General features: G+C 50.1%; 2 protein-coding genes across 6 annotated transcripts in view; one reads left to right on the top strand and one right to left on the bottom strand.

Annotated features, from left to right (window-relative positions):
• Positions 1–5,588, top strand: part of ROBO3 (roundabout guidance receptor 3) — a 354,640-nt gene extending 349,052 nt beyond the window's left edge. For all 5 annotated transcript variants that reach the window (XM_081171599.1, XM_081171598.1, XM_081171597.1 and 2 more), the window contains 5 exons: positions 304–485; positions 1,174–1,281; positions 2,215–2,397; positions 3,265–3,419; positions 5,066–5,588. In XM_081171599.1, the coding sequence (XP_081027725.1) occupies positions 304–485; positions 1,174–1,281; positions 2,215–2,397; positions 3,265–3,419; positions 5,066–5,077 (640 nt within the window). In that variant the 3' untranslated portion in view covers positions 5,078–5,588. The remainder of the gene's footprint in view (positions 1–303; positions 486–1,173; positions 1,282–2,214; positions 2,398–3,264; positions 3,420–5,065) is intronic.
• A 10,650-nt stretch (positions 5,589–16,238) lies between these two features.
• ROBO4 (roundabout guidance receptor 4) overlaps positions 16,239–19,150 on the bottom strand; it is a 106,528-nt gene continuing 103,616 nt past the window's right edge. The window contains exon 21 of the mRNA XM_081171616.1: positions 16,239–16,557. The gene's annotated coding sequence lies outside the window, so the exon portion shown is untranslated. The remainder of the gene's footprint in view (positions 16,558–19,150) is intronic.

The raw sequence follows: 19,150 nt of genomic DNA, 5'->3' as shown, positions 1-19,150 counted from the left end.
GAAACATAAGCCAGTGCAGTATGTACTCTTAGATCCTACTGTGCAATTGCAGAATTTTGTACTGAGCAGAGAATTTGACATCCTTAACAACCTCAGCCTTGTAAAAACAAGAAAGGAGGTTTCTGGTCCTCATGGTGGGAGTGAGTATAACATCATTCAGATAACCAAAATTCAGGTTTTGTTGGTGCAGAATGGGAATCATAATGCAGAATTCTGGTTTATGTCCAGCTGGTCTCCCCACCTCTTATCTGCTCCCACTGGGGCTTGTCCTCTCAGTTTAATATGTTGCTTTCTGTGTTCAAGGCGGTTACCCAATGGCTCGGGGCCATTGCCCAAAGCCTCGAGTCCTCCTTTGACCCAGTCCAACCCAAATCTCAACGTGCCTGAAGAGGGACCCGAAGGCATCACTCCCAGGCAAGGTCATCGGCGCAACCTGAGCCAGACGCCGGCGCACAGTGCAGAGAACGTTGACTCTCCGGGAATAGGTGGGTGCATTTTCTTCGACCCTCTTCTGAGGGGCAATGTGGTATCTAGGGCACAGGGAGATGGAGGGATTGGCCACCTCCTTGATGTCCCTGACCAGAGAGTCCGTGGCCTTGCAGTGCCGGGTTTGAGAGGCCTTCCCTCGGCACCAATTCACTGCAGCTGGGATAGTCAAAACATCTCCGGAGCTGATTGCCCTCACATTTAATTCCTTTAAGACAGGGACGAGGAACCCGCAGGCCTTTAGATGTTGTGGGACTCCAGCTCCCATCAGCCCCAACCAATATGGCCATTGATCTGGGGTGATGGGAGTTCCTCATCCCTTCTTTAATAAGAAATCCCTTCTTCTCCCAGTGGAGAGCAAGACTGAAGAGGACATGGGTTCCTGTCCCCTCTTAGCCATTAAGCTCACTGGGGTTGGCCATCTCTAAGCCTGACCCACCTCACAGGGTTGCTGTGAAGATGAAATGGGAGGGGCTGGAACCATGTGCAGTGCCATGAGCTCCTTGGAGAAGGGTAGGACAGAAATATAAGGAACGATTAAGTCATGCCCCCTTCCGCTTTTAGCAGGAAATGGTTCTGAGCTTCCTTAGCAGCCACAGGAACACATGTGGCAGGGCTGAGGCTGGGTGGGACAGACCAGGTCTCTGGCTGAAGAGTCTCACTCTGGTATTGGGCTTTTACCGACAGGCAAACTTCACCCCAGCCTAGCAGACATGCCTCTCCCTCCGGGACAGAAAGCAAAAAGCAAGAAGAAATCCAAGTCGAGCCACTACCGTCGAGAGAAGAAGCAGGGAGGTAGGTGTGGCTGTGCCCTGGCCCCTGAGGTTGCCCAATTCTTCCATCCTTCTAGGGTTCCTCTTAATTTCCTGTTTCCTTAGCTTTTTAGAGCTGTTTCCCATCTTTTTCTGTAGTATGAGACAAACAGAAGGGAGTATTAGAAATACACACACATATATATAAATTGTCCAGCAGCACCTTAGAGACCAACTATGTTTGATCTTGGTATGAGTTTTTGTGTGCATGCACACAGAAGCTCATACCAAGAACAAACTTAGTTGGTCTTTAAGGTGCTACTGGAAAATTATTTTATTTTATATATATATATATATTTCTACTGTGTCAGACCAACACAGCTACCTATCTGACTCTAGAAGGGAGTATTGTTTCAGTTGCTTAAAATAAATTGATTTTTTTAAAATTCTAAAACAAATATTCCTGGTTGTGAATCAGCATCGTAAGACTCTCAGATTTCCTGTCTTTAAGCAATGGGTGCCATTCTTACAGCTGTGAAGGTACAGCTTAAATACATGCAACAGGTGCCGTATGGAAATACAGTGGTGCCCCGCAAGACGAATGCCTCGCAAGACGGAAAACTCGCTAGACGAAAGAGTTTCCGTTTTGGAGGTGCTTCGCAAAACGAATTTCCTATGGGCTTGCTTCGCAAGACGACAATGTCTTGCGAGTTCCTGCTGTTTTTTTTCCCTTTCCCCTCCTTTTTCTAAGCCGCTAAGCCGCTTATCAGCTGATCCGATCAGCAGATAAGCTGCTAAAAGCCGCTAAAAGCCGCTAATAGCGCTAATCCGCTAATCCGTCAATGGGCTTGCTTCGCAAGACGAAAAAACCGCTAGACGAAGAGAATCACAGAACGGATTCTTTTCGTCTTGCGAGGCACCACTGTATTGGGGAAGGTGGGGACTGACAGTACTTCCCCCTTGGTTCTGCTCACAGACCTCCCACCGCCGCCCTTGCCGCCTCCCGCCGAAGACCTTGGCACCGCTGCTCCAGACAGCGCCCTGCGACTGGACTGTGACCCTTCCTCTCTGGAGAAGAACTTGAACGCTTCCTCGGCCCTGGAGCGGAGAGCCGTCCATCGCACAGTGGCAGGACAGCACTACCACCAGCACCGGGATGGTAATGCCAACCCCAGTAATAATGGCTTCCCTGGCTTCCTGTACTCTAGGTTGAATTTCTGCCTCGATAAAGTGTCATCGTCTGGCTAGAGTAGTGGGAGGCACCAACTGGGGAACCCCCAAGGGAAAAAGGCTCAGAGCCAGGGGATTAGTGGTGGGATGGCAGTGAATGGTCAGAGGGAGAGGAAGGAGACGATTGGGAGGAGAAGGTCTCAGAAGTGGTAGCAGGGTTTTGTGAGCAGGAAGAGGCTGGGGCAGAGAGCAGTCCTGATTCAGAAGCTGGAGAGGAGGGAGACCAAGAGGCAGAGATCAGAAAGGCTACTTTCCTTCTTGTTGTGACCAACTCCCCTTCCCCCCTCCCTGGTCTCCCAGGACCAGAAGAGGTATGAAGAGGGCGGGGGAGAGACAGACGCATTGACTGAGTCTCAGATTGCTTGGGAAGGACCCGGGGCAGGGGGAGGAGGCTTGGTCAGCTATGGGAAGGCAGGGGCCTTCAGTCCTCACAACTCCCTCATCAGGGCAAGACCTACTGGGAAGGGTTGCTGTGCTCACTAGGCCTGAGCTGTTTAGTTTCCTTGAATAAAGAGTTAACTTCACTGACACCTTGTGACTTATTGCTGACCTGCTTCTGACATAAAATCCTCCCTTGGTAAGATCGCTGTTATTTTGAACAGAAACAAAAGCTGCCTCTTTTAACCTGCCTGCCCTTCTGTCAATGCACAGGCTGTGCTGAGTGCAAAATGGCAGCCAAGTCTGGGTGAAGCCAGAGCTTGCAAGACTAACCACCTGCTTTCGCTGTTGTTGTTTCTACTCTATCTCTCTGTGTGTGTGTGTGTGTGTGTGTGTGTGTGTGTGTGTGTGCTGGCAGAGGAGGAAATCATCCCGTACAGCAAGCCCAGCTTTCTCTCCAGAAGCCAGGTGTCAAGTAACTGCTCCACAACAGGAAGTTCTTCCTCCAAGGGGTCAACAGGATCTAGAGGTCATGGGTCAGGACGCAGCCGGACAACAGGGGATCGCAGCGAGGTGATTTAGCAGCACTTCCTTTGCGTGTTTTAAAAATAATCTTTTGCCTTAAGGCGCCTGGCCTGGCCTGGCGATGGGTGGAGGGTGACAGTTCTGGGAGATGGGTTGACACTGGCCTGGCACCAGCCCAGGTGCCAAGACCCCCAAAGACAGTGATGGACACCAGCATGGATGTCTTTAAAAGACAGTTAGCTTTGCCCTGAATCAAATTGTCTGTCTGTGGCTACTAGCCACATGATGGCTATGCCCTTCCTTCATGGTTGTAGGCAGTAATGCTTCTGAGTAGCAGTTTCTGGTAACTGCAGGAGGGGAGAGCCCTGCTAGGGCTTCCTGTAGGCAGAGGCATTGCATCATTTGCCAGTGCCCAGAAGCAGGGCACAGAGGGTGAAGAAAACCCACCGTGCCAGCCCAGCCTTCGCTGCTGATGCCGCTGGGTGGGCGCAGGGCACAGGGGGTCCACAGGGCTGCACTGCGCTACCTGTCTGCCCACTTACCCATACAGGGTGGAGACTGGCTGACCAACTCAGCCCTTGGTGGGTGCATCAACCCCGACGCAAGGCGGCCATTCAGCAAGGGCCCCAGGGATGACATGGTAACAAGACCAGGCTAGGCTGAATAGAACTCCAATGTATAGTTAACAGAGTAAAATCTTAAGCACGTTGCAGGATTCCCAAAAAATAGACCAGAGGCAATTAATATTTCATCCAGCAACTGAAGGCAAATGAGCAAAATGGTCACAAATCCAATACATTCAGGATTGGCACTGTCCATAAGAAATCCAGTTGCAGCAGACTTGATTTAAACTTACAATATAATTAAACCTTAACACTAAGCATACTAGATACAGAACACCACACCAGAAGGATAGAGAGACAGAAATAGTGAAACCCAGGCTCCTTCTGGCCTTACTATTATAGTCAGCATGACCATGAAAGAAGAGATAAGAGAACCAATTGAAGCCAGCAGTACTCAGCTTCTCTGAAGGAGTAACCCAAACATCATGAACCTTCTGCTTACTTCTTTCACACAGAGAAGCTCCCAGAACCTTCTTGGATTAAGTAGAAGAGGAAAGATCTCTGCACATAAGACCAATACTTTCTACACTAAGAAATGCAAACTGACAGGTAGCGGCAGGTAGGGTGGGACAGGGATCCCTGCATGGGGGTGCCTGGTTTGCACACATGCATCCAGGGTTACAGTCCCCCTGGGCCCCCTCACACTACACCCCTGCCCACAGGCATCAGGTTGGACACTGTGAAAACAGGGTGATGGTCTAGACCTAGCTGTCAACTTTTCCCTTTTCTTGCGAGGAATCCTATTTGGAATAAGGGAATTTCCCTTTAAAAGGGGGGAAAGTTGACAGCTATGGGTCTAGATGAGCCATTGGCCTGATCCAGCAGGCTCTTCTTGTGTTCTTATGACCCACGGCAGTGTTTCTCATGCTTGGGTCTCCAGCTGTTGTTGAACTACAGCTCCCATCATCCCTAGTGAGCAAGACCAATGGTCAGCGATAATGGGAGCTGTAGTCCAACAGCAGCTGGGGACTCAAGTTTGAGAAACACTGTCCTACGGGAAGGATGGAAGGCAAATGAAGAGCAGAGGCAGATCTTGCTGATACCACCCCCTCCCTCTCTTTCTGCTTTCAGGAAAAGAGATGAAACCAGATGGAAGTCAGCAGGGGGGAAAGCGAGGCCTTCGAAGGAATTGGCAGCCGCAGACTTTGGGCCGGGAAGCGGGGGGTGTTTCTGTGCTTCTAATTTATGATCCCTCTAAAGAAGCCGCATGACCTGGCCCCTTTGTAAATAAGTTTGTTCCCTGGAGGTTGGCAGTCCCTGGGAGCCAAGGAAGCTGTATTTATAAATCGTGGCAAAAGGGACAGTCGAGTCTCGGGCCTCGGAGGGCCTGCTTTTGGAAACATTGGCATTTCTGCAACTGGAGGGTTTGGGTCCGATGGGAGAGGGGACGGGAGGAGGCAGTGGGGAAGGGGCTTTGCCTTCCGCCATCCTGCTAAGGGTGGGCAATGAAAGCAGTCCATCCCACCAAGCACATGCTCAGATATTGCCCAGGTGCTCAGTCCTGCTGGCCACATGGCAGAGGGCAGCAGGTGTTTCTTTGGTAGCTAATGAATCCTTTTGTAAAATGACCAATAAAGCTGTTTGTTAACCTGGATCTCTCAGAGTTCTCTTTCCTTTCGTTCCTCCGGTGCAAAGCATCTCATCCTGTTGGTGCACAAAGGACTTGGAGCAGAGCCTGTGCAAAGCTTCTTTGCATAAGGCAGGTAGCTTGCCTATCTCAGCCACCTTTGAAAAGCCAGTTCTACGCAGATAAGCTCAATGGGAAATTGGAGCAACCTGCCTTCTTGGGGTGTGAACACTGCGTGAGCACTCTGTGTTATATCTTAACTAACTGAAGTGGCCATCATCTGGAATTGGCAAAGCTATGTGCATTTCCAGGTGGACTCCTTCTACGGCAGGGGTCAGCAGACTTTTTCAGCAGGGGGCCGGTCCACTGTCCCTCAGACCTTGTGGTGGGCCAGACTATATTTTGAAAAACAAAACGAACCAATTCCTATGCCCCACAAATAACCCAGAGATGCATTTTAAATAAAAGGACACATTCTACTCATGTAAAAACACCCTGATTCCTGGACCATCCATGGGCCAGATTTAGAAGGCGATTGGGCTGGATCCAACCCCTGGGCCTTAGTTTGCCTACCCATGCTCTACGCTTTCTAATTTAATTTGTTGCCATTCCTTAACTCAGCAATCTGGATGGCCATCTGCCATGGATACTTCGGTCGAAATTCCTGCACTGCAGAGGGTTGGACTAAATGACCATTCTGACTCTACAATTCTATGATTCTACATTTCACCTTTGTACTATTGTCTGCTTTCTGCACACATTCTCACACACCTTCCTCTGTCCTCCATAAAGGTAAGCAAGAGGCATCATCAGGGTTCAAGAACGCATTCCAGACAAAGAATGGTTGAGGTGCAAAGCAGAGTCAATGAGGGGTGTGGCCTGAGGAAGAGACCCAAGGGCTAGACTGAGAAGCTTGGGGGGGGCACAGTTGTCCCCCAGACCTGAAGTTCCCCATACTTGATCTAAGCCATGGATGGTATGCATTTCTCAAGAGTATTTGTTTTCAGTCCATAGGTTTTACAAGATCAAGTCAATACAGTAGAACCTCAGGATGCGAACGGGATCCGTTCCAGAGCCCCGTTCGCATCCTGAAGCGAACGCAACCCACATCTGTGCGTGTGCGGGTCGTGATTCGCCACTTCCGCACATTTGCGTGACGTCATTTGAGCATCTGTGGCAAAACCCGGAAGTAACACACTCCGTTACTTCCAGGTCTCTGCAGAGTGCAACCCAAAAGCACTCAACCTGAAGCGTATTCAACCCGAGGTATGACTGTATTGCCCCAACCTGTGGGCTGACTCTCAGCCCTGCCATCAGTACAAGACATCTTTGGACAACTGTCAGAACCTCATTGTGATGGCAGGGCATTCCACCATGCCAGTGTGTACCCCGGGCCCCTTTGCTGAGCAGCTGGAGCCACTGCTTTAAATTTCCCACAACGCTCTGGACTAGGGCAAGACCAGGAGCATTGTGGGGAATTCAAAATGGCAGCCACCTGCCGCTGATGACAAGGCACCTGTTGTTGGATGCTTCTACCAGGTAAGCCTCCAAGGGCCCACCGACACGAGCCCAAGGGTGTATGTAGAATCCTGCCTGTATATCAAGCACTCTAGCTCTCCAGATAGGCTAAACAGCCTGAAATTACCGTATTTTTCGCTCTATAGGACGCACCGGACCATAGGAGGGGGAGAACAGGAAAAAAATTTTTTTCTTGTTCTCCCCCTCTAAAACAAGGTGCGTTCTGTGAGTTCAAGGTGCGTTCACCCGAAGCCTCCGGAGCCCAGAGGGAACTCCCGCTGCTTTCCCCCACCGCCAGCCCCAAAGACTAGGTCGGGGAGCAGTGGGAAGACACCCCGCTTCCCTGCAGAGGCTTTGCACAGCTAACCCCAAGCTAGAACAGCGAGACGGAGCGCTGTGCAGTGCTCCATCTCCCTGTTCTGGCTTTGGGCTTAGCCGCGCAGCCTGCATTCGCTCTATAGGATGCACACACATTTCCCCTTAATTTTTGGAGGGGAAAAGGTGCATCCTATAGAGCAAAAAATACGGTACTTCAGCCGTCTGGCAGGAGGGAGAAAAAAATGTGCAATGGAAGTAGGTGGTCGAGCCAGTTCCTGTCAGATGGCGGATGCTGATGAAAGGCAGCAGAGCAGCCAAACTGCCTTGGGTTTTGGCCCAGCGCAAACAGCGACAGCCTGCCCAGTCACTCAGGGTCACTTGTCCATAAATGGTGCTCAATTTACCATGAGCACAGCAAGCTGCACTGGGGCTTTGAGAAGACTTTGCAGAGAACAAGGATCAACTGGCACCGCTTCCGCTGCTGTCTAGCAAAAGAGATTTCAACAGTGCCCAAATCTTGTACCAGGAAGTCCTGCTGCTGATGCGTTTAAACTTGGGTTTCCACCTCTGAATTGGAGAGGGTGGTCACCTCTTTGATTCCAACTCCCTGTTCTTCTGCCTTTATCAGCAGCCCAGCATTTTAGCAGGTGGAGCCCCCACCCCCCTTAGGCATGGAGATAAAATGATGGAGAAAGTACCACCGGCTTCATTTGGGCATGTTCAAGGCCCAGGAACAGGGCCAGCAGAAAAGCTGGCAAGCCTAGTAACCCTCTGTGAACTGTTAACAATTAGAGGCACGACACAATTGGGAACACGATTTAATTGATAAATCGTGTGACTTTTACGGTGCCATCCTCTGCATGTTTACTCAAAATTAAGTCCTGTTGTGGGGCTTACTTCCTGGTATAAGTGTGCTTTATGATTGCAGCTGGGTGGAACTACTGTAGGACCCACATCCTCTGGCTGGAGGGAGTTAGGAATGCATAGAGGTCCTTCCCCACCAGTGACGAACACTTACCAGTGGGGAGGGCACCTCCAATGTAGAGACCCCTCACTACATCCACAGAAGACTCCATGGTTTAAGCTCTACTGCTTATGGTGGACCCTCAAATGGATACTGGAGCTGCTTCAATTCCATTCCTCAAATGAAGAAACGCCAGGATTGAGTTTCCCTCCTACATTAGATTACAAGTGGCATAAGTATTATACACCTGGACCCATTGAAGGGAGGAACATTTCTGTAAATCCATTGCTGGAGGATAAATACTAGGTCCCCCACCACCACCCTACTGACCTCCCACTTTGGCCAATGCAAAATGGCTGACTCTGAAAGGGGTGGTAGATTTGCCACATTGCCCAACACCCCTTTCCATTTCCCACGTATGATTGCAACAAGCCAACGATTCTATCAATCAAATGTCCATTTGTGTGGCAAGTCCCCTCCCCCATGTGGAATGAAGACACTGGACACAGTATTTAAGGTTAATGGGCATAAAAGGCCACAACTTTATTGATTACAGAATTGGAAGGTATTGGCCTTAGGCATTGGCTCCTACCGACTACCTGGCATGGGGACCGGGAAGGGTTGTCCACAAGCCGTGGGGAGTCCTGTTGAAGTACGCCAACTAGGATCCCAACGGGTGTCACCGCTCAGGGGTGTGCCGGAGGCCCTTACCTCCCTAGGTTTCGGACAAGGCAACGCCCCCCGGAGTCCTCTACTGGACTACCCTTTTCTTTTGGGGGAAGGTGATGGCGTTTCCTTACCCCCTTTATTTGCATAACAATTGACCCCTGCCAATGCCTAACCGCCAATACCGAAAAGTTGTGACGTTTGCTACGAGGTAGGCGAAAAAACCAAAAGGCTCGAAGTGTGCCAAAAGGCTCGAAGTGTGCCAAAAATTCCTACCAGGCCCCTTGCGGCGACCAACCGAAGTCCATAGCAAGGTCAACGCGACCTAACCTAAGGGGTGAGTGGGATGGGAAAACGCCGCTCAGCTGGTGAGAGGCAAAGAGGGCGGACCCCGGGCGTGCCCAGCCTTAAATAGGCTAGGCCACGCCTCCCCGGTCCGCCTCTGGGCGGACCGGGACGCCATCATGCCCAGGGATTCCCTAATCACGCGGGGGCAATGGCAGCCCCCGCGTGCAAGATGTGGGAGGGATTTCTGCCCGCAACCCCCTCTCCTCCCAGGTCGGAAATGGCTCTATGTAAAAGCAATAGTTTTGAAACCAGAAGAATATCCTCTGTGTTTTTAGATGGCAGTTGCATATGTCATAGGAGACATTTTCATTTTTAAAAAAAGCCCCATCATATTCTATTATTTTTGGAACTATTTTGTAACTTTTAAAGCTGTTTTTATTATATTGTGTTCAAAACCTTGGGAAATAAATGGAAGGCTAATAATAATAATAATAATAATAATAATAATAATAATAATAATAATAATTTTGCCTTAGAAGAGGCTATTTCCTCCTGGTTGGATGCTTCTTTTAAGATGAAGTTTGCCATCCACAGTTTTTATAACATACTAAATATAATGGCTGAAAAAAATCACTCTCTGCCATAGACCGGTGTTGCTATATCTCAACCCAAGCACTCTGATGTAATCCTTTAAATGTCCCAGACACACAGCAGATGAGTAAGGAGGACAGACTGCGAACTGAATGGACAGAAGAAGCTGTGACTGCCTTGTTGCCTACTGTGGCGAAAGATTTCCAGGTTGCAGACAGGCAACCTTCAGCCTATTCAGTGCCCTCATGAAATGAAAGGGTGCAGAAGTTACTGGGAAGTGGGGTGAGCCTGCTGGGGAGAAATCTTATCAGGCACCCTCTTTTCCCCTGTGCTACTTATTAGGCAGCTCGCAACAGGAATTCCGGCTGGATTTATTTCCCCATAGATAGGGTTACCATACGTCCAGGATTTCCTGGACATGTCCTGTTTTGGGGGGGCCAGCCCCCTATCTGAGTGGATTTTTGCCTTTTGGATTAAAGATCCGGGTTAGGGGGCTTTTTATTCTTGTGTTTTGGGTTTTTATAAAAAAAATTGGGGCCCATGCATGCTCAGAAGTTGCTGTGCCCCTAAACAGGAAGAGCAGACTGGGTGGCCTGGAGCAGCTTGACGGAGGTCACACTAGGCTTGGCGTTGTTTCTGGCAGCTGCCAGGCCTTGCACAGCCTTTTTGGGGTCGCACAAGGCCCCACACCGGTCCTGGCAACTGCACGATGTCCCTGGGGCCACTCAGCCTCCCGTCATGAGCAGGGGGCCAAAGATAGCAAAGGTTAGAGAAGAAGCAGGGAGCATGCATTTGAGGAAGGGGTTAGCGGCAGGGAGGGGGCGAGCGAGGGACATGAGGGATAGGTGGGGGGGGGGTACCCCATGGAGGGGTGTGTCTGGGTTTTTCATCCACAGAATATGGCAATACCATACCATACCATAGAGACTCCCTTGGCTTAGGGAAGAATGCATCTGTCGCAGGGCTTCTAAAAGCAGGAAGTGCCATGCGCTTTTGGCTGCTCTCGACTGGGGACCAATGGTGGGTGGCAGAGTGCCCATCCATGCAAGACCCTGAGCCAGATTCTGCAGTGGGAAGGAGGGAGGGACACACGCACACACACACACACACACTGTGCCTCTTTTGCTCATGGTGTGGCAAAGCAAGGATGGTTTTTTTTGTTGTTGGAGCTTTCTGCAACTGAAAGGCACCTTGAGAGGCTGGTGCCAGGGAACTGGGCTGTGGAAAAAGCCCAGGGTTGATTTGTTCAGGGAAGTAACACTTTTGCAATTTATCCTCCCGCTGGGAGTGCAGTCCCCCCCCCCACTCCCTTCTCCACTGCAGCCAGTGATAAATGGGCTTGTGGTCAGTAAATCAAAGAGAAATTCTGCTTAGGAAATGACATGGCTGCTTTTGGCAGAGGGAGATGGATGGCTGGCTGGCAGCGGAGACTTGGCTTGTTTGGAAAGGACACCAGCCACCCCACAGCTTGTTTCTATTGGGGTAAGGAGAGTGAAAGAGAGAAAGCACACACACCCATACCCCAAGGGAAAGTGGAACATGCCCCTTCCCTCTTCTCACACCCATGGGAAGAGGAGAAGGGTCGTAGCTTAGTGACAGAACGTCTGTCTGGTTAAGTCCCCAGCATGTCCAGGTAAGGTTGACAATGTCTGCTGTCTGAAATCCGGGAGAGCTGCTTCTACTCAATGTAGGCAATACTGGCCTAGATAGAGCAATGGTGCGACTCAATGGACAGCAGCTCCCAATGTTCCTATTTCCCCCAAGCCTGTTGGATCCCTGGACACCCATTCCCCGGGTTCGTCTTCTGTGCTTTCAGATCAGGGTGTTGCAACATTTCTCTGAAGCAGGTCTGGGTGCCAGATGAAGCTCTTGGGTCCCCAAGATTCTCTCCAGACCCTTGGCAGGCATGCTGGGGACCTCTCCTTTTGCCCTGCCTCAAATCCTGGAGAGGCAATGCCAGTCAGCATCAAGAATGCTAAGCCAGATGGCCCAAAGGTCTGTATAAAGAAGCTTCGTGTGCTCTTTGAGGCAGTGTGCTACTCCTCCAAGAATACCATCATGAGTGCCAAGGAATAGCCCAAGGAGCTGGGAGGCTTGGAGTGGCTGCAGAAATCCCCCCTGGGGCTACAGTACTGTGATTCTGTAATGGCATGTATTGCTAACCCTGGTCTTAGGTACTGAGAGAAACCGTCTAAAAGCTGGACGAGAAGCTTTGCAGCCCCGAGCTTCATAATCCCAGCCTTCATCCCTGCAAGCAGAGGATTTCCCCCCAGCTTACTGCAAAGAGGGGCAGAGGTGTTTGGAAAGCAGCAGGATTTATGGCTTCAATTATTTTCCTTGCACCAAAGTCTGCTTTAATAAGCAGTGCAACAACACTGTGTGTGTGTGTGTGTGTGTGTGTGTGTGTGTGTGTGTGTGTCTACGCATTTGTAGGTCAGGCACCTTCCAGGCCAAAGCAGTGCTGTAATACAGGTCAAGCAAGCCATGCACTGCAGAGTGGAGAGAGGAAGCTGGGGAGGGTGATTGAGAGAAGGACTCTTAACAGAGTGAGGGAGATGCTCATTTCTGACCCTTGCACGCAGCTCCAGGTTTCCGCTGTCCTCGGGCATGAGATCTCTAGTGTCACTGTATAAGGTGGAGCCTGGTCTGGGGCTAGAGATGTAAGGAGGCAGAGATTTCTGTCCTACCTGTGGTTCATTCCAATCCGCACTGTTTCTTTTCCACTACAGTTCGGTTTCTGCTAAAACCTACAACTCTTCATCTTGCAACGGCCAACACACATGTAATTAATTATGCAATTAATTTCAGTGGAAGGGAGATGTTGAAAACAATGCAGAAGATAAGGTAATTATGTAACATTCACGAACTAAACACACAAACACACCCAGAATGGTAGCAAATACCGTTGCGTGGTGAGACTCCTCCCCCCCAAGTGAAATGAAGACACCGGACACATTATTTAAGGTTAATGGGCATAAAAAGGCCACAACTTTATTGATTACAGGAATTGGAAGGTATTGGCCTTAGGCATTGGCTCCTATCGACTACTTGGCATGGGGACCGGGAAGGGTTATCCACCAGCCGTGGGAGTCCTGTTGAAGTACGCCAACTAGGATCCCACGGGTGTCACTGCTCGGGGGCGTGCCGGAGGCCCTCACCTCCCTAGGTTTCGGACAGGGCAACGCCCCCGGAGTCCTCTACCGGACTACCCTTTTCCTTGGGGGAAGGTGATAGCGCTTCCTTCCCCCCTTCATTTGCATAACAATTACCCCTGCCAATGCCTAACTGCCAATACCGAAGAAGTTGTGACGTTTGCTACGAGATAGGTGAAAAAACCAAAAGGCTGGAAGTGCGCCAAGTTGGAAAAATTCCTACCAGGCCCCTTGCGGCGACCAACCAGAGTCCATAGCAAGGTCAAAGCTAGCTAAGCCTAAAGGGTGGGTGGGATGGGAAAACCGGGCAGCTGGAATGTGGCAAAGAGGGCGGTCCCCGGGCGAGCCGGCCTTAAATGGGCTAGGCCACGCCTCCCCTGCCCACCGATTGGCAGGCAGGGTCGCAGACATGCCCGGGGATTCCCTCTTCTCGCCGGGGCTAAAACAACCAGCCCCCGCGTGTGTGGGAGGGGGTGGCCCACAACCCCCCTCCTCTCGAGCTCGGAAGTGGCTCTCTCATTCATTTTTTATGATTTTTGTCCTGACCAGGGTTCAAATCCCAAATGAGCCATGAAGCTCAGTTGGGGACCCTCAGGCCGGTCACTCCCTCTTAGCCTAACCTGTGAGGATAAAATGGGGAGGAGGAAGACTAGGTACACCACCTTGAGTTCCTTGCAAGAACTGTAGTAAATATTATAATATAATAAGCGTATAAACTGCAATGCAATTAGGTTTTTCTGCCTCATCTAACCATGAGCATCCGTAAATGGTAGGGGTGAGACCAGGTGAGCTGTGCATTGAAGGGCAGGCATCCTCCCCCCCCCCTTCTACCTGGGCTGCTGCTTCACACAGATCATAGAATCATAGACGTGTAGAGTCGTAAGGTACCCCAGCCTCACAGCCTGACCCCAGCTTCTGATCCCACGTGGCTGATTGCAGAGTCAACAGAAATGGTGGCTGACTTCATCCTGGGATGGCAGCTGTCCCAAATGCTACAGACGAATCTCCTGAGCTCACAGTTCTTCCTGCCTGCAGATGCTAAACTCATCATCGGTGATTGCATTAAGCTTCTGTTCTGGGATGGAAGGGATGTTTACGTAATACATAGAAGGAAACTGGGGAGGCCGGGGGGGGGGGCGGTTGGCTTGGCCACACTTAATGAACACAAAAGGTTTGGGTTTCCAAGCTCTCTGCTAAGCAGCTGCCTGTGTTTATTTAACCCCTCTCCAACAGGAAACCCCTCTGGAGTTCCCTGATTAAACCAGATGGGCCCCCCGAACGCTGCCAAGATCCTCTGGATGCCTGGCAAAAGGAAGGCAAGAGGCCGCTGAGAGTTTCGCCTTGTGCGACTCCACGTCGCAATGGTACCAGGAAGTCAGTGGCTGCTAATAGCCCTTCTCCCTCTTGCATCAGTAGAGTGTCCACTTCCTCTTATGCCAGAGGCCTCTGGACATGTGGGGCTCAGACATCTACCCATGGCTTCCCCTCCAAGAATCCAGGGAACTGTAGCTTGTTAAGACAGCTGGAAATTGTGAGGGGTAAACTCCAGTTCCCAGGATTCTTGGGGAAGGGAGTCATGGGCAAGATTCACCTAGCATGCTCTGCCAACAGAAGGACTTCCAGCTGCGCAATGGGACTTCTCCTCCTGCCCCACGTTCCTTCTCCTCCTTCAGACAGGGAGTCTCCCCCAGCCTTGCATGGAGATGCTGGGGAACGTATCTGGGACCAGTATGCAGAATGGTTGCACTATGGCTGAGCTATGGCCATTGCACCGTATCTCTTGCACTGGTCCTGGTTCTGGGAACGCCTTCCTAAAGTTTGTGCCACTGAATCGGCTCTTGAGCGCCTTTGTCATAAGTCTGGATTCAGATGCCTCTTCAAGGTCTCTGGAAATTACCGCATTTTTTCGCTCCATAAGACGCATCTGACCATAAGATGCACCTAGTTTTTAGAGGGGGAAAACAGGGTGGGGGGGGAAATATTCTGAATCAAATGTTGTACTAAACTATTTAATAAATATCAGAGGGAGAGGGAAAGGGACAGGAGCTGTATGTTTCTTTAGTGTGTGCGCTCAAGGAGCGATGAGCGGGGAGGCAGCAGACCCCTGGACGGACCCGACACAGGAATCCCAGCAGCCTCCTCTCGTATAAGCGGCTCCTCTCCCACTTTGCTGCTTTAAAGGGAGCTGAGCTAGGGAGAAGGGATGGAAGGAGAGCCTGTCCGTCCATCCCTCCCTCCTCCGTGGCTCGCTTTAAAGCAGCAAAGCTGGACAGGAGCCACTTACACCTGTGTAAGCGGCTCCTTTCCCATTTTGCTGCTTCAAAGCGAGCCACGGAGGAGGGAAGGAAGTGGAGCCATGGATCCTCCGCTTGTGACTGCAGCAGGATCCTGCCGCCATCCGTAGGCATTCACGCCATAAGAAGCACAGACATCTCCCCTTGCCTTTTTAGGAGGAAAAAAGTGTGTCTTATGGAGCGAAAAATACAGTAAATCTCAAGAGGAGGAAAGCTGCATCTTGTCTCCACTGCCCTTGTCAGTAAATGCATGTAGGCACAGAGCAAGCAAAGAGCACAGAGATTTGCATAAAATGTGGGTATGCTAATCCATTGGTCTACGGCCTGCAAAGGGGTGGGCCTTAGCAAGTGCCCAGCCATGCCTAACCCTGACAGTGACCTTGCCAATGCTACAGAACATTGTGGGGAAACAGGAGGCTGCTGCTCACTCCACTGGAAGCTTGTTCCCCAGCAAACCTTAGGGTGGGGGGACAGGCAGGCAGGAGGAAGCTCACTGAAGTTCCATCGTACCTGGAATAACTTCTGGCAATGGCGGCCTTAACTAGGCTCTATGCACCATTTAATACTTAGCATTTACAGACCTGTTCTCCAGGGACAGTCCCATATTTACAGAAGTCATCCCAATTTCTGTTTTGATTCTGTTTATCCTTAGGACGTCCCTATTTTCATCAGAGAATTTATGGAGGGTATGGAGTTATGGGACCCCCGAGCCAAGGAGATAAGGAGATACAACCTTTAGAAGACATATGAATTCAGCCCTGTATAGGGACATGTTTTAATGTTTAATGTTTTATTATGTTTTTATATATGTTGAAAACTGCCCAGAGTGGCTGGAGAAACCCAGTCAGATGGGCGGAGTATAAATAATAAAGCCTTTGTTGTTGTTGTTGTTGTTATGGAATAGGGCATCCCAATTTACATCAGAGAAATGTTGGAGGGTATGCATTTGTGCCACTTTCGACATCCTTGATCTCAGTAATCATTGCAACAACCCTGTAATGCAGGCCAGTACTGTTATCCCAATATGACAGGTGAGGAGGCTGAGACTAAGCAAAACCATATTTGCTAGAGGCCCCCTTCTGAGTCTGTGGCAGAGGTAAGAATTGCTCCAGGGACATTCTCGTTTCCTGCTCAGTCTCTTTGCCTCAATGCTCTCCAAGATCCAGGCTCAACGTGGGCAGCTCAGGGTTTAGCAATATCATTTTCTGCAAGAGCAGCAAGCAGGAGAAACTCTCAGCCATCAATAAGCCAAGAAGATGCTGCAGAAGGGGACCAGTGATGGGCCAAGCAAATGGTGCCTTGTTCCCCCCCCTAATGGTAATTGATGCAGTTGAGTAATTAGGCCAGGCTGCTCACAGAGGCAGAACTTCATGCCCAGCTCTCCCGCCGCTCAGCCAATGTCCCGAAAACACCAAATCCAATTAGCTTGTCTTAAGAACCAAAAGCTCTGCTCATAAAATTATCATTGCGGCCATAAAATTATCCATCCCTCTTCTCAAACTGAGCACAAGCACTTAACTCCCTGACCCTTTCTTGGCTCACTGAAGGCTGTGGGTCTGACCGGAATACAAAAATACCGAAAGCCCAACCTCCTCTGGGTTTCTGCGTTGAGCTCGGCGAGGGCCAAGGCTTGTAGTGAGGTGCCAGGGCAACTGTACGGGTGGAACCTATGAACCCACCTGGTCCGTATTTCCTAATGATGACATTTAAGAACCTAAGAGCTCTGCTAGGCCTCTCTAGCCTGACATCCTGTGCTCCCACCACGGCCAGCCAGAGAACCTGAGTGCAATAGCCCCGTTCTGATCCCCAGCAAGATATATTTGGAGGTAAGGTGAAAGGAGCAAATCTCGGAAGGAGGGGAGAATGCTTCAGAGCTCAGGTCCTGCTTCATGGTTTCTGGGTGGCCACTGTGACTACTGGACTCCTCCAGCAGGCTCCACTTATGTTCCTATGTTCTTATTTCCCATATAAGCAGGATAAGTGAGAGATATCATCCCCCCCTTACTCGGCGAGGTTTTATTAATGCTGCTTAATACAAAAGGAGGGTTCTCCCCAACAGTTTAGAATCTTTGCTGATATGCAGAAATGTATCTGCATGACACATATTACACCAATCCTGTTTGAACATATTACACTGATCTGGCTGCACTGACTGCCAATTAGTTTCCGGGCCCAATTCAAAGTGCTGGTTGTTGTTGTTGTTACAGACATACCTCATGTTATGGATGCTTCAGGTTACGTGTTTTTGGGTTGCGGACTGCAGACTGCGGGAAACCCGGAAGTAGCAGAACGGGTTACTTCCGGGTTTTGTTGCTCATGCATGTGCAGAGGTGCTAAATCGCACTTTGCGCATGCACAGAAGCGCTAAATCACACCAGCGTCTGCACATATGAAGCGCTTCAGGATGCGAACGCTGAGGGTTGTGGACGTGCCTCCATCACGGAATATGTCCGCAACCCAAGGTTCCACAATACTACCTTCTGCCAACCCAGAAGTTTGAAAGCATGCCAGTGCAAGAAGATAAATAGGTACTGCTGCAGTGGGAAGGTAAATGGCATTTCTATGTGCTCTGCTTTCCATCACAGTGTTCCATTGCACCAGAAGAAGTTTAGTCATGCTGGCCATATGGCCTGGAAAGCTGTCTGTGGACAAACTCTGGCTCCCTTGGCCTGAAAGTGAGATGAACGCCACAACCCCATAGTCGTCTTTGACTGGAGTTAACCGTCCAGGGGTCCTTTGCCTTTTACCTTTTACCTATTATTATTATTATTATTATTATTATTATTATTATTATTATTGTACTGCCCTATACCCAGAGGTCTCAGGACATAATCAAATACATAATCAAAATAAAAACAACCCAATAACCCCCCCCCCCCAAAAAGAAACCCCAACACCACACAGGATGTCAATCAAAACAACCAAAGCCTGGTTAAAAAGAAATGTTTTTGCTTGGTGCCTACAGGTGTATAATGAAGGCGCCAGGCGAACTTCCCTGGGGAGAGCATTCCACAGATGGGGGAGCCACTGCAGAGAAGGCCCGTTCTCATATTTCCACCCTTCGGACCTCTTGAGGAGGAGGCACACAAAGGAGGGCCTCAGAAGATGATCAAAGGGTCCGGGTGTGTTCATATGGAAAGAGGCAGTGCTTGAGGTACAGTGGTGCCTCACAAGACGAAAAGAATCCGTTCCGCGAGTCTCTTCGTCTTGCGGTTTTTTCGTCTTGCGAAGCAAGCCCATTAGCGGCTTAGCGGATTAGCGCTATTAGCGGCTTAGCGGATCAGCTGATAAGCGGTTTAGCGGCTTAGCGGATCAGCTGTTAAGCGGCTTAGCGGCTTAGGATCAGCTGATAAGCGGCTTAGCAGCTTGGGAAAAAGGGGGGGTCGAAACCCACAGGAACTCGCAAGACATTTTCGTCTTGCGAAGCAAGCCCATAGGAAATTTGTTTTGCGAAGCACCTCCAAAACGGAAAACCCTTTCGTCTAGTGGGTTTTCCATCTTGCGAGGCATTCATCTTGCGGGGCACCACTGTATTGTGGTCCTGAGCTGATGAAGGCTTTATAGGTCAAAACCAGCGCCTTCAATTGGGCCCGGAATCTAATTGGTAGCCAGTGCAGTCAGACCAGGATCGTTTTAATGTGCCCAAACAGTCCTGCCCTGATGAGCAACCTGGCTGCTGAATTCTGCACTAGCCAAAGTTTCCGAATCACCTTCAGGTTTTGAATGTTGCTCTTCCATCAGGCCTTTGACTGACTAATATTATACAGCCTTTTAAATGTGTTAAATGTGGGAAGCAAG

Source organism: Podarcis bocagei (assembly GCF_964188305.1).
Source record: "Podarcis bocagei genome assembly, chromosome: 15".
Classification (NCBI taxonomy): domain Eukaryota; kingdom Metazoa; phylum Chordata; class Lepidosauria; order Squamata; family Lacertidae; genus Podarcis; species Podarcis bocagei.
This window is presented reverse-complemented; position numbering and strand designations above follow the sequence as displayed.